Below are 15,584 nucleotides of genomic sequence, written 5' to 3'. Positions count from 1 at the left end.
TATCTAAGAAGACATGGCTTAAGCCAGGATTCAGACTCCAGGGCGAGCCAGTCAGCCACAAAGTCTCAGCTCCTAACCAATCGCTACGTGAAACTCCTTTTTGGGTTTACGAAGTTTATTTCAAAATGCCACCGAGTGATCGAGGCTTCAGTAGTTTGTCAAGGTCACAGTATCAATGTCCATGCGGCACGTGTTTCGTGGTATCTCGAGATAGAGGTGTTATTACTCCTGATTGCTGAAAAACATCAAACAGCCTCATTCTCACTGATCCACTGACGGGAGTGGATAAAGGGAACCCTGACATTCCACGGTCCTGTGACATGGAACTGCAGTACGCGGGGCCTGGCACTCAGCTTCCGAAAAGCTAGCATCATGGTGGAATCTGATCAGGACGTGGTTGTCCCCAAAGGATGGCCTTTTATTCCCTGTTCCCAAGACGAGGGGCTATGCCACACTGTGTGGAGTCCTGGGGACAGTGGGCAGAAAGAGGGAGAGGAGACAGTGGTAGGCACTGGCCTTGACATCCAAGGGACTGCGCCACAAGGCGCAGTCTGGAAATAGGACTTCTGTCATTGTCACACAGAAAATTCTGTATGCATCAAAGGTGGCAAAGGATTCTGTTATTGAGCCAGATTTATACTTTAATGTTTACATATATGTATATGTGTAAATATACACACACATACCACACTTGCATGCACACAGTAGTTTACCTCAATTCAAGCTCAGCATCACGCAATATCCACCCTCTCCGAAAGCTCCACACACCCCTAACCCTGTCATAAAATCTCTGTATTTTGTGCGTCCAAGTCAATGTGGCTTTTTCTTCTCAAAAGCCTCGAAATGCAATAAGCCAGAGTAAGACAAGACAGGCTTATTCTGGCCCCTCTGCTTCTCCCATAAGAGAAGCTGTGTTTTCAGAGCCACCAGAGAAGTGTTTCCTTCATGGACATGACAAAAATCAAACACCGTGTTTTCTCAGTCTCCGGCAAACACTTTATTCTCCTCATTAGAAGCCCTTGGAAGCCAAACATGAAAGGATCCTTCAGAAAATGACATGCATGCTTGACAGAGACGTAAAAGAAGTTGTGAGAGGAAACACCAGCTTCTGTTAACTGTGCCCCCAAGTGCTCTTCTGCAGTAACGTCCTCCTCAAACTTGAACAAATTAGTTACAACGTCGATAGAAATAAAAGAAGTAATCTGTGAAGAAAATCCCAGCAAAAAAAGGATCCGTAGAACAGTCGGCTAAATCCTGTGGGAACAGGAAAAGAGAAAGACTAGTATGAAAGTTAACTATCATTAGTGTTTCTGTTATCTACTGAGAGTTTAATTTCCTACTGAAAAGAAAACGAGGGGGAAAAGAAGCTTGCTTACTGGTGCGGCTACCCGGAAATGGTACGCGCTGTCGGAGAACCGGGCCACGGGAAGCCTCCAAATGTGCTGGTATCCCTAAGAGATGAAGGAGAGAGGCCCATCTCAGGTCACATGTTACAGCTCAGTTGGAAGGAGAACAGGCTAGGGCCACACACCCTTGACAACTGTAGGAGAGACTCTAGGACAATGGTTTTTTATCTATGTCACTAGAACAGTCTGCGGTCTCTTAGGATGCAAGGAAGATGCCAAGCCAAGCGGGTTGGCCAGGGTCAGCTAAGAAGAGGCAATGGTGTTTGGTTCCAGGCATCCTTCCCTCAATAGGGAGCAGAGGCTGTGGTCCTAAACCTGCTGGAACCAGGACATGCCATTAAGGAGCCAGGAAACATTACCTGTGTCATCTGAGCATCTTCTCCATGGCTCTGGGTTCTTCCCTGTTGACTGTGGAAACATATATTCCCTAGTGTGAATTTGCACTGGAAGACTATCAGTGGCTCTGTTGTGCTTCAAGAGATGAAGAAAGAGGGCAAAAGTAGTTAGTAGATTTTACTAGGCTACATTTTGATAAGAAGATGAAGTAACTGGTGGGCACAGAGCTAACCCTCCCTGAGGCTGTGCCATAGTCATGGTGATTATTGCTCTGATGGATACTGTGACCAAAGCAACTCAGGGAGGAAAGGGTTTATTTGGCTTTATGTTCCCGCTATGCTGTTCATCACTGATGGAAGTCAGGACAGGAACTGAAACAGGGCAGGAACCTGAAGACAGGAGCTGATGCAGAGGCCATGGGGTGGGGGTGGGGGTGCAGCTGCTTATTGGCTTGCTCCCTATGGCTTGCTCAGCCTGCCTCACCACAGCATGCAGCTGGGTTGAGTGTCACTACCTCATTGACGCGCAAAACTAAGAGGGAAGGGATATGAAGCCCAGGGGAGACAGAAGAGACAGAGGTGGCAAATGGTCAAAGAGGGGAGCAGAGCCAGAGGAGGCAGAGAAGGTGGAGAGGATAGAGGAAGGGAAAAAGAGAGAAGATGCAGGAGCAAGGGTTAAGACTGGGATTGAGAAGCAGAATGAAGCTTTCACAAGAGAGGTTCCTTGCACAAGTTTGAGTGAAGTGGGTTGAAAGTTATGATTATTGAAAGTATGAGATGACAAGCCAGATAGGGCAGCACACACCTAGAATCCTGGCGCTCAGGAAGTAGTCGCTGGAGGGTCGCCAGGCCAGACTGAGCTGCACTGTTGGAAAATACTCACGCCACGGACAGGAAGCTTAGTGGGAAGGCACTTGCCGGACATGCTTGGGTTTGGTCCATACCACCACATGCACACGCACACGCGCACACACGCACACGCACACGTGCACACACACACACACACACACACGCACACGCGCACACACGCACACGCGTGCGCACACACACACACACACACACACACACACACACGCGCGCGCGCACACACCGAATTCTGAACTACAGAATGATTCAATTATAACATCTGCGAGTTTTAGAGGGATTGCAGTTATAAAGCAGGCTTATTATTCATTGAGTGCCCACCTGTGGGTCAGGAAGGGGCACTGCCTTTACACACACATCCTCTTACAAATATGCAAGAGAATGGCTGGGAGCCACACATGAAGCCCATTTCCACCACTTACTAGCTGTGAATTCAAAACATGTTGTGTATGTGTGCTATGTGTTCACGGTGTGCATATGTGGAGGTCAGAGGTCAATGTTGGGTGTCTTCTTCTATCGCTTTCCACCTTAGTTTGGGGGACAGGAAAGCCCAGAGCTCACCCAAGGCTACACTGGCTAGCCAGTGCGCTCAGGAGTCCTCCTGGCTCTGACTCCTCAGCACTGGGCTTACAGACAAGCAGAACGGCACCCAGCTTTCCACGTGGGCGCTGGGGATTGAACTTGCGTCCTCGTGCTTGTATGCAGGCACTCTATCAACTGAGCCATCTCTCCAGCCCCAGAACACATGTCTGACCTGTGTTCCCTAGCATCCCACCTGTGAAGCATAAGCTAGGAAGAAACTCACTCCACGAGAGCACGATTGTATGTCCCAGTATTCATGTGTGCACTATCTTATAGGTAGTCTGTGATCAGTCAACGGCAGTTATTAATTTTGTCGGCGTTAACAATTTCTCATAATGACTCTACGTGCCATGGTATTATGTGACGTCCATTTTATAGGTGGTGAAATGGTAGCCAGTGACTGTCTCTTGCAAGGTCACAAAATGGGGATGTAACAGACAGAATTCAAATCCTGGTCTGCCCAGCTCAAAACTTGGGCTCAATTTTTTTTTTCCTGCCCTTAAACAAAAGGACATTTGTATTCCCACCGGGATGGAATGTCACCAAGATGCTCAGCTCCCACCCAGGGGACATGCTGATACTGGTGTTCCAACCCCAGTTCAAATGAGCCGGTCAGGGAGCCCTGCACTGCTGTCGTGGGACCTCCCCCCAGACAGGAGTGTGGCTCCCAGTGCTCCCATTCCCTAAAGGATCCTGGATGATCTCACCTCTTTACGGTCTATCAGTTAACACGGACTGACAGCACTTTATCTCCTAACACGCTCAACAATGACGGCATTCAGACTAACTGCTCGGAGAAGGAGAAAGCACCATTGTTTCTTACAGCCGCACACTTACTTGATTTCCAGAGAGAATTTGACGTTGGTGGGTGTGTTCTTATTAACAGGAATGTTATAATTATAGTGCCCAGGCCTAATTTTAGAAGAAAATAAAATCACAAGTCAAAATATGCCCCAAAAGCTTCAAAGGGATTTCTTTTTTGACATAGACCACATGCTATGTAAACTGCAAAATGACACATGATAAATTTAGAAAGTTGAGTTTAATCTCCCGTGTCTGTAGTTTTTAGAGACAAACTTATCCGGTGTCAGAGTGAACTTGGCATGTGCCTTAATATAAAATATGGAAAGTCAAATCCCAAACCAAAATACACAGAATCAAATGCACAGGAAATGAGTTTGGTCACAGAGAAACAATTTCAGGAGGAAAACAAAGTAAACGTAAAATTCTCCTGGAAAGGCCACATGAGATATCGCAGCATAAACCATTCTCCCTTTTAAAGAATTTTAGCAGGAGATGAGTATATTTAGAACCCAAATCGGTTATAATTATGATGGTCCTGATTACCATTCAGGGATGGAGGAAATTGTAAGGTAGACTTGCTTATCCCTAGGTCCTCCTGCCAAACCAGAGGTGCTCAGAGGGAAGAGGGTGTCCCACTGACTGCTACTGTGATGAACAACTCCATCTAATGGCATGTCTGTACTTAATCAAGCCCTCCCTCTGATTGGTCTCCCCATGGATGGCATGAAGAAACACCACAAACCAGACAAAGGGGGGAAGAGCCAGCCATTTCAGATTCTCTTTAAATGATACTAAACTAATTGTCAAAATGTGAAAGAAAAAACATGGGGAGTTGGGAAAAGTAAGCATTTTACAATATTTAAGAATATTAGAAAGCCGGGCATGGTGGCACACGCCTTTAATCTTAGCACTTGGGAGGTAGAGGCAGGTGGATTTCTGAGTTAGAGGCCAGCCTGGTCTATAAAGTGAGTTCCAGGACAGCCAAGGCTACACAGAGAAACCCTGTCTCGAAAAACCAAAAAAAAAAAAAAAAAGAATATTAGAGCATCATATTGTGAACTTGGATGTGTACAATTTTTACTTATCACCACATTTTTAAAAATGTAGCTTAGTATATGGGCTATATACTAAAGTATAAAAAAGCATATTACATTATGCATCAGGAATATATTTAATTTTTGCTTGTCAATTATATGTCAAAAAAGCTGAAGAAAAACTTAACATTATTGCTCCCTCCCCCCGCACTCCAACACACACACAAAATCTATCTTAGGATCAGAGCCTATAGCTCAACTGGGAAGCTTAAATGCACGGAATTCCCTTCCCATTATGCACCTTTCAAAATCTGCTGCTTCAGCCGGGTGTGGTGATGCATACCTTTAATCCCAGCACTCGGGAGGCAGAGGCAGGCGGATTTCTGAGTTCGAGGCCAGCCTGGTCTACAGAGTGAGTTCCAGGACAGCCAGGGCTACATAGAGAAACCCTGTCTCGNAAANAAANAAANAAACAAACAAACAACCAAACCTGCTGCTTCTTGGTAACTTCCCATGTTACAGGGAGACATGAATCCGCTGCTTCTCCGTAACTGATACTAACCCATCTTACAGGGAGACGTGAATGTCTGAGGACAAATACTTTTCTTGAGTCCAGAATTTGGACCTGAGTCATGTGATTCATTTTCATGATGTCATTCTGTCATAGTAGCTAGCTAACATCTGTCTGGGATGCTCACTAAAGGTGTGACCTACAGCAAACTCATTAGCTCACACAGAACTGCAAAGTAGCGACAATAACATCGACTTCTGAGTGCTGATGCGAAAGTTCAGTGTGGTCATAAAGATAGGCATCAGAAGTCATTTTTAAATATATGTTATTTTTACAATGTAGGAACACCAACTTGAAGTCTAATCTACTAGGTTGGAAAAATGAACTGTGCCTGAAAATCCATAGGTCCCATGTATAACTCCAACTGAAAGGAACGTCTCGCATCTAGGTACCCAACAGGTACATATCAAATTGAGAAACACTTCCCATGCTGAATGTCCACAGTTTGCATTTGTGCTTGCTACAGTCAGTTGGGTTCTCCGTGTGTGTGTGTGTGTGTGTGTGTGTGTGTGTGTGTGTGTGTGTATGTGTGTGTGTGGTGACACACACTGAGGATGGATGTTGTATCTGGGCAATTGTTTGCCTCCTAGAATAAAAGCTACGCTAAGCAGAGCTGGATTTCCACAGCAATTAAAATAATACCCTTTGTTGTTACACAAATGTCAACTCGCTCATGTCCATCCTGTGTTTAAAATCAACTAGCCACTCAGAGCATTGCTGTGTGCACCCTGGGGACAGTCTGTTCCCCAGGATTTTGCTTTGGGTATAGCCATTAAACAAGGAGATAGATCAGGACCATGGGGTCTGTAGCTTATTGACATGTGCTAACACCCACTATTTCTGACTCTCTCATCTTCTGTGTATTCAGTGTGCTTTGACTTAAGGAACGATGTCAACACACATGGATTTCAACATGAAGCTTTGGTTTTCATTCTGGTCTCAACAGTATAATGCTGACTAAATCCCAGAGGCAGCCAGGGCACCGTGGGAGGCTTACCCACCCGCAGTGGAGCATTCTGCTGCAGTACCGACGGTCTATCATTTGCTGGATTTCTACAATCTGAATGGAAGCTATGGTTGTGTCGATCCCTGGATTAAGGAGAAAAGAACAGCAATTAGATGAACAGAGGAAAGGAAATAAACTCTCATGCAGGGGGAACGTGCTGCGTTCCTGCTTGGTCCCAAAGTGCAGAATGTAAACCAAGAGAGTCCCAGTGAAATGCATCCCATCCATGCTCAAATGAGAAAAGGAGGGGACCGCCTGCACCAGGCTTTTGTGCTTGTTTGGGGGGGGGGATGAGTAATTGTAAGAAATTTAATTTGTCAATAAAAATCCAGGCTCCTAGAAACAGTGCCATCACACCCAAAAAGAATTTCTGGACTACAGAAGTTCTGCTAAATTGGAATTTACTAGAGATAGGGCATACGATGTGACACACAATCTGCTTCGGGAAATAGAAAAATGAACTAAAAATACAGTCAGAACAAAAGAGGAAGGCAGGAACTTCAAAGATGTTATAAAATCCTGGAACTTAACCGCACCTTATCTGATGCAGGTGACCATCCTGAATGCCTCATTAATGCTCAGGCTGACAAGGATCGTGGGACATGGCCACCAGGGTATCCACAGTGGATGTGTGTGTGTGTATATATGTATGTATGTATGTATGTATGTATGTATGTATGTATGTATGTATGTATCTGTATGTGTATGATGTGTGTGTATGTGTGACTGTGTGTCTATGTGTATCTCTGTATGGATGTGTGTGTGTGTATCTGTACATGTATGTATGTGTTTGTGTATCTGTGTATGTCTCTGTGTGTCTATCTGTGTGTCTATATAGGTCCAGTGTGTCTGTTTGTGTCTATATATGTGTCTGCATATGTCCATATATGTGTCTGTCTGCATGTGTCTGTGTGTTTGTATGTTTGTGTATTATGTGTGTCTGTGTGTCTGTATTTGTATGTTTGTGTATCTGTGTATGTATGTGTATGTCCATGTGTGTGTCTGTCTGTATGTGTGCCTGTGTGTTTGTATGTTTGTGTATCTGTGTGTGTCTGTGTGTCTATGTGTGTGTGCTTGTGTAACTGTGTGTAAGTGTCTGCCTGTCTGCCTGTGTGGTGGTGGGTGACAGGAGGGGGTGGCAGGTAGGATGGCTGTCATGTCGTTCCTGTTTCTTACCCCACTAACGCTCCTAAGGCTGTGGTGCTGCCTAGTCTCAGAGGGCAAAAGGAGTGTCCAAAAGAAAATGTTAACTTACAGTCACTCTCCCAGGCTGGGCTGAGAAGCGCACTGCTTGTCAGGAACGATTTGCTTTTGTCTTCTGAAGAATAAAAACATCTGTCAGTCAGGAAGGCTCCTCCTTCAGGATGATGGGAAGTTGACTGAGCTGAGAGCTGAATACATCCCCACCCTCTCCCTCTCCCGCTGTAGCCCTTACCCACACCTCTCCCGTTTCTTCTCAATCTAGTTTATTCTTGCCCTCACCCAAGATGCTGTCATCTGTTACGAGGAAAGTCGCACACACCCCAACACATGTTGAGACCCCAACACTTTCCTCCTCAGAATGCCTCTCTGTGTGGAGATATGGCCTTTAAAGAGGTGATCAAGAGGATTCGAGGCTGTTTAGATGACCGCTAGTCCTATCTGACAGCTGTCCTTGTCAGGGCAGGAGATTACAGGGAGACACCGGGGTGGCTTCGGGCACGTACGCAGGAGCAAAGAAAATACCATTTGTGGACCTAGCGAGAAGGTGGCCTTCTGCAGGCAAAGGGGAGACCTCCAAAGGAGCCAGATTTGTTAACACCAAGATCTTGGACTTCTAGCTTCCAAAACTGTCACCCTCCCCAACAAATGTCTGTTGTTTACAACACCCAGTCCCTGGGATTGTGTCATGGCAGCCTGAGAAGACCACACCATCATCCTAGACGTCCCCAAAGCTCACAGCTACCCCCTCCCAGTGCCGAAGCACGTGTTCTCCAGTCAGTGATTCACATCAGCCCCGATGCCCAAAGCATAGCGCCTCTGGGTTATCCCTTAACTTTGAATTTGGTTTTATTCCTATTGCTCTATGGGCCCTCTATAGCTCCTGGGTCAGCCTAGATCGTATTAGGGAAGCATTGTTCTCTGATTGATGAGAAGCTAGTGGTAGTTTTATTTCTCATCTAGATCCTGAGTCAAAAATGTTGCTAACAAAAGCTGTCAGACCCAGGTCCCTCAGGGTCACCCTCAGCATGGTTTATGCAATATTTAAACAATGGACACATGTCATTAGAGGGTGTGGGTGTGTGAACACAGCCAGTGACAGAGGACTCGTAACTCCTGGGACAGGCCTAAGCGTCCTTTCAGTGGGTTGTCATCGCTCTTCCTGGTCACGTGTTTTGATGCCAGTTCTACTTGGGTGAGAACGAGCCCCAAAGGCACCAGCCGCGCCCAGCCCAAGCCTGGCCGCTACGCGCTTGCTGTGGATCAGATTTCCTTTATTTCTGGGTAAAACCAAAAATCATTACAAACATTCCCGAATCCAGGAACGAGGGTGAAGCAACCATGTGTATGTTGGAATCTGACTTCTGACCAAACCTGGGAACTCAGAGGAAAGTGAGGCGAGAAGTTGGGGAACAGTCTGCTGGGAATCCCTGAGCTCGTGGAGTTAGGGGTAAGGGGTTCCCGTTGGCTTTATCTACCTTGCCCATTCCATGGCCCCTCTCCTACATAATAGATCCTATTAAATGAGATAGCATGGCTCAAAGTGCGTGGTTAGAGTGAGTGAAAATGATGGAAACTAAATAGAAACAAACTATACAGAGGCATGATGAATATTAACCTTCATATAAAGAGCATTGGAGGTGCCTGAAGATGAGCAAGACTATACAATGGACTGGGTGCTCCTTCCTGGCTATTAATAACTTGGATATATATATATATATATATATATATATATATATATATATATATATGCACATTTATATGTTATATATAGTATATATAATATATATCCATATCAATCATATATATAATATATGATATATATTTGCAGTGAAGGATAATAATGATGTCTATACCAACTTCTCACTGATTATTTTCTCTTAGATATTGTTCTGACCACCCAATGACAGCCCAGTAGGATGGCTGTCCCTTCTTGGCAGATGAATACAGGGGATAAGTAACAGAGAATAAGGGATAGGGCAGGTGAGTACAAAGGATAAAGAATAGTACAAGGGCTTGCCATCCAGGCTGTCTGGTTCTCTGCACCACCATTCTGCCATTCTAGAATCACACAAAACAAAATTCATGGAGAAAAACAACTGAGTCTAAACTGTAAGACAGGGGTTGGGAGACCCAGCCATCTGAAGACAGGATTACAGGGGTGGGGACAGAGCCAAGGCAGTCACTATGCCTGCAGTAGAAAAGTGGCATTTCCAAAGCAACAGAGGCAACTGTTCAGGTGTCAGGGCTGTACACGACAAATATTTTAACTTTTTTATTATTTAAAAGTTGTTTAGATTCCTTATGTGTATGAGGGTTTGCCTGCATGTGTCTGTATGTATACCATGTGCATGCCCGTGCCTGAAGAGGTCAGAAGAGGACAATGGATCACCTGGAATCAGAGTTCCAGATGGTTGCGTGTCAACATCTGGATGCTGGGAACCGAACCTGGGTCCTCAGGAAGTGCAACAAGTGCTCTTAACATCAGCACCATTCCCCAGCCCCAAATAAACCTTTTAAAAATTAGATGTTGAGAGCAGTCACTTAGTAGTGTGCTGGGTAACCTTGGCTGTCCACTCAGTCCCACTGAGAAATGAATCAGCCATAGATTCTTAAACTGTGACTTCATGGGGGGGGGTCACATAAATGAGTGTGACGGTTGTAAAAATGTTTGTCAATAATATAAAGAGCTCTGAGTGCACAACAACCAAAAATTAATTGAAAATCACATGCTTGCTGGATTCTGGGCGTTTGAGGCTCACTAGGCTCACTCAATGTCACTCCATCATGCTCCCCCACTGCAGCGCTGGTTCTGAATATCCCATGATGCTTTGTCACTACCCAACGCCAACTCACATGGCCGTGGCTCCCTCTGCTCACACTCAAGACTATAGTCTGCTGTGATGTTTTCATTTGACTGCAAAGCTTTCTGCTCTTATAGAAACACACCATTCCATAAAAGGAAGCAGGAAGCAAAGACTTCTCTCTCTCTCTCTCTCTCTCTCTCTCTCTCTCTCTCTCTCTCTCTCTCCCTCCCCCTCTCCCTCTCTCTTTCAGGTTTTTCAGGGCAGAGTTTCTCTGTGTATCCCTGGCCGTCCTGGAACTCACTCTGTAGACCAGGCTGGCCTCGAACTCAGAAATCCTCCTGCCTCTGCCTCTGCCTCCCGAGTGCTGGGATTAAAGGCGTGCACCACCACAGCCCGGCAAGCAAAGATTTTCAATAGATTCCTACCATTGTTTCTCAGCGTGAAGATATCCTGTGAATATACCTTTTGGTGTAGACTGTGTTAGAATGTTAGATTTTAAAGACTATTATTTGGGTTGCTGGCTTGAGTTTCATAAAAAGTCATTAAATAAATCCCGGGCTCAGGATTAGGGAAGAATTTCTGACAGTTTCTAAAATGTCCTTAAACATAGGTTTACAATTATGTACCAAGTGTCTATGAGAGACATGGTCAAGGGAGTCTGCAACTATGTATTACATGTCTATACAGAGATATTGTCAGCCCCAGGGATAAGAAAATCAAAACGTTATTCACTTCCAAAAAATTAATGGAGTCCCAAGATCTGATTCTTTTTTAAAAAATATTTCTTTTCCTTTCCTTTTTCTTTTCTTTTCTTTTCTTTTCTTTTCTTTTCTTTGTATGTGCCTGAGAGTATGTATGCCCTATCCTGTATGTGAATGGCCGAGGAAGGTGACAAATCCCCCAGAACTGGAGTTAAAGGTGGTTGTGAGCCACCTAATGTTTTAAAAATAAATGTATGACTTGTTATCAGTATGATATGAACATCAACGCTTATTGTGAATGAATTTCTCGAAACACATATTTATCAGTAAATGTTTTGTGACTATTTAATATGTTTATATACCTAGGGTCACTTGAAATTTCTCAGACAAGAAGGATGCTGGGTAGAAAAGAAGCCATAGCCTAGGAGATTGGTATAGTACACTTGTGGGTGTGTCCGTAGGGTCATTTCAAAGATGGCTCCTATGTGGGGCAGCGACTGCTAGGGAAAGCCCTGCCCTGAGTGTAGACAGCATCATTCAATAGACTGGGAGCTCCTCTCTTTATCTCGTATCTCCTCACTGCTAAGAGGTGAACAGCCTCTCCTAAATACATCCCTGCTGCCATGGTGACCTGCCTCTCTTAGGCCAGAATAATGAGGCCTTTCCATCATACACTAGGTGGAAGGGCTTGCTTGCCCATTGCTCCCTGACTGTGAATACCTTCAAAATGAACTTGTCTATGTTTGTGGTTCAGTGGACAGGCAGAGCTGGCTCCCTGTGGTATTCTGCAAAGATTTGCAGAAGAATAGAAGGGAAAGAGGAAGGAAATGAAAAAGAAAAGCCAGTTATTTAACCAGTTACTCAGAAGAAAACTCCCAGGATAGGACTTGAAGGATGCTAAAAACAGATTTGAGAGACTGTGTTTCTCAGCACACAGGAATAAGGATGCTGTACACAAGTGTATGAGCACACAGGAGTGAGGATGCTATACACAAGTGTCTGAGCACACAGGGGTGAGGATGCTGTACACAACTGTCTGAGCACACAGGAATGAGGATGCTGTACTCAAGAGTCTGAGCACACAGGAGTGAGGATGCTGTGCATAAGTGTCTGAGCACAGAGGAGTGAGGATGCTGTACACAAGTGTCTGAGCACATAGCCCAAAATGATGCATTCCATTATTGGCTCTTGAGATATGAGAAATTTCAAGAAAACTGAATATTCATTTTCTTTAGTACATAAATACTTATGCTTTCCCTAGGGCTTCCAGATTTCTTAGACTCAAGCTGTTCCAACAATAACTTTGAGGTGCTTGTCTGCTGCTCATAGATCCACTTAAGAGTGCTTCCACAGACAGCTGCAGGTTCACAGGCAAATGAGACCTAAAGAGAAATAGAAACTGGAACTTCTCTGTGTTGTCTCTTTGTCCCCTGCCTTCTGTTCTGCTCCCTTGCTGAGCTTACAAGGGAAGGAGCTCACTGTAGATTCTGGCAAGAACACTACAGACTCACTTCAACACCACAGAACTGTGTTTATAGGTTCTTGAAGAAAGAGAACCCCATAAATAAGATGGATTGCCTTGGGAGACACTGTTCTTACTCGTGTGTGTGTATGTGTGTGTGTGTGTGTGTGTGTGTGTGTGTATGTGTGCGCGTGTGTGTGTCTCTGTGTGTTGAGACAAGGTCTCCTACAGAACTGCCATCAGCACAGAGCTGCTGATCTTCCTAACTGGAGGGATTCTGGGTATGTGCTACCATGCCCTGATAAAGCATTTTTTAAAGCAGTAATTTCAAAGTGAGGCTAGAGCTCTGCAGTTAAGAGCTTGTACCTCTCTTCTTGAAGAGGATCCAAGTGTGGCTCACAGCATCTGTGTCAGGCAGCCCACAACCACCTGTAACTCCAGCTCCAAGGGATCCATTGTCCTCTTCTAGCTGCCATGGACATTTGGATTTATGTATACAAAGTACAAATATATACTAATGTGTACTCTGAAATGCAGAGACACAAACCCAGACCAGACACCGACACAGACACAGACCAGAGACAGACCAGGTACAGACACAGACCAGGTACAAACACAGACATAGACACAGACACAGACACAGACCAGAAACAGAAACAGAAACAGACACAGACACAGACCAGACCAGGTACAGACACAGACACAGACCAGGTACAGACACAGACATAGACCAGACACAGACACAGACACAGACACAGACACAGACACAGACACAGACACAGACACAGACACAGACACAGACACTGACACAGACACTGACACTGACACTGACACTGACACACTGACACACTGACACACTGACACACTGACACACTGACACACTGACACACTGACACACTGACACACTGACACACTGAGACACTGAGACACTGAGACACTGACACTGAGACACTGACACTGAGACACTGACACTGAGACACTGACACTGAGACACTGACACAGACACAGACACAGACGACACAGACACAGACCAGACACAGACACAGACACAGACACAGACCAGACACCGACATAGACACAGACACAGACACAGAACAGACACAGACACAGACACCGACACCGACACCGACAGAGACACAGACACAGACACCGACAGAGACACAGACACAGACACAGACACAGACACAGACACCGACACAGACACAGACACAGACACAGACACAGACACAGACACAGACACAGACGACACAGACACAGACCAGACACAGACACNACAGACACAGACGACACAGACACAGACCAGACACAGACACAGACGACACAGACACAGACACAGACACAGACACAGACACAGACACCGACACCGACACCGACACCGACACCGACACTGACAGAGACACAGACACAGACACAGACACAGACACAGACACAGACACAGACACAGACCAGACACTGACATAGACATAGACACAGACACAGACACAGACCAGACACAGACACAGACACAGACATAGACCAGACACTGACACAGACACATAGACCAGACACAGACATACCCAGACACTAACACAGACACAGACACAGAAATAGACCAGACACTGACACAGACAGACACATAGACCAGACACAGACATAGACCAGACACTAACACAGACACAGACACAGACACAGAACCAGACTAGACACAGACCAGACATAGACCAGATATAGGCAGACAGACAGACACACACACATATACAAATCTCGAAAGAGAAAAAGGCACACACACACACATACACACAAAACAATAAAATAAATATTTTTTGAAGGTGAGGTTGAAGGCCAGAAAGATGACTCAGTGGGTAAGGCTGCCTGCCCCATAAGCCTGGTGACCTGGACGTTCATCCCCAGAGCCCACATAAAGGAGAAAAGAGAAACCTGACTTTATAACGGTGTCCTCTCACCTCTACACGCATCTATGGCATTGTACATGCACATGCACACACGCACACATGCACACACACACACACACACCATGCACACACACACACACACACACACCATGCACACCCATATACTCTTACCTGATAATAATGAAGTTAAAAAAATTTAGGCGAGGTTGAGAAGGCATAACCTTATAGGTTAAAATCATGAAAATATTTTTTTCGAAGGCAGAAAATAAATTTTAAATTCGGTACAAAGTGCCCCTAACTTGTCACTTCTATGAAGCAAGACTCTTCGGTTCTCAAAAGCTGGTTACTAGAAACCCCTAAGTTCCGCTGTGTCGGACAGGCCAAGCCCTCATTCTGTAAGTACCCTTCCAGCAACTTTGACGACAAGCTTGCTGTACAGAGCGAATGGTTTTTATTCAAAAGCTCGGGGTGCATTTCACAGCTGGTGGAGGAGACCTCCCAACCAACTAAATTAAAAACCAGAGTGCAGAGATTCAAACTGATATGCAACCGAAGCGTACTGCGTGGTGGTGGAAGATGGGATGTATACGACATGTGAAGCGGCTGAAGGCTGAACTCTAGCACAGACTCTGGGATACCCTTCTTGCTCTGTGATCAGAACAGGCCTATACCAAGAAGTCGATGTACCCTGCCCATCATGGCTGAGGCCATTAGCACAGGGGACCATTTTCTTTAGGGCATTTATTCTCCTAAAAGTTCTTATATTTAAAACAAAGAGAACATGGATTCCAAATGCTATTTAGATTCTCTCTGTGTGTCTCTCTGTGTCTGTGTCTGTGTCTGTGTCTGTGTCTGTGTCTGTGTCTGTGTCTGTGTCTGTGTCTGTGTCTGTCTGTCTGTCTGTCTGTCTCTCTCTCTCT

General features: G+C 45.2%; 1 protein-coding gene across 1 annotated transcript in view; it reads right to left on the bottom strand.

The window, feature by feature from the left end:
- Positions 1-983: 983 nt before the first annotated feature.
- Myrfl (myelin regulatory factor like) overlaps positions 984-15,584 on the bottom strand; it is a 119,404-nt gene continuing 104,803 nt past the window's right edge. The window contains exons 20-25 of the mRNA XM_021205470.1: positions 7,858-7,920; positions 6,598-6,685; positions 4,025-4,099; positions 1,766-1,877; positions 1,377-1,451; positions 984-1,254 (exon numbers count right to left, since the gene is read on the bottom strand). Of these exons, the coding sequence (XP_021061129.1) occupies positions 1,168-1,254; positions 1,377-1,451; positions 1,766-1,877; positions 4,025-4,099; positions 6,598-6,685; positions 7,858-7,920 (500 nt within the window). The 3' untranslated portion in view covers positions 984-1,167. The remainder of the gene's footprint in view (positions 1,255-1,376; positions 1,452-1,765; positions 1,878-4,024; positions 4,100-6,597; positions 6,686-7,857; positions 7,921-15,584) is intronic.

This window comes from Mus pahari, chromosome 9, assembly GCF_900095145.1.
Source record: "Mus pahari chromosome 9, PAHARI_EIJ_v1.1, whole genome shotgun sequence".
Taxonomy (NCBI): domain Eukaryota; kingdom Metazoa; phylum Chordata; class Mammalia; order Rodentia; family Muridae; genus Mus; species Mus pahari.
Note: the sequence above shows the minus strand (reverse complement) of the source record. Positions and strands in the feature narration are given on the sequence as shown.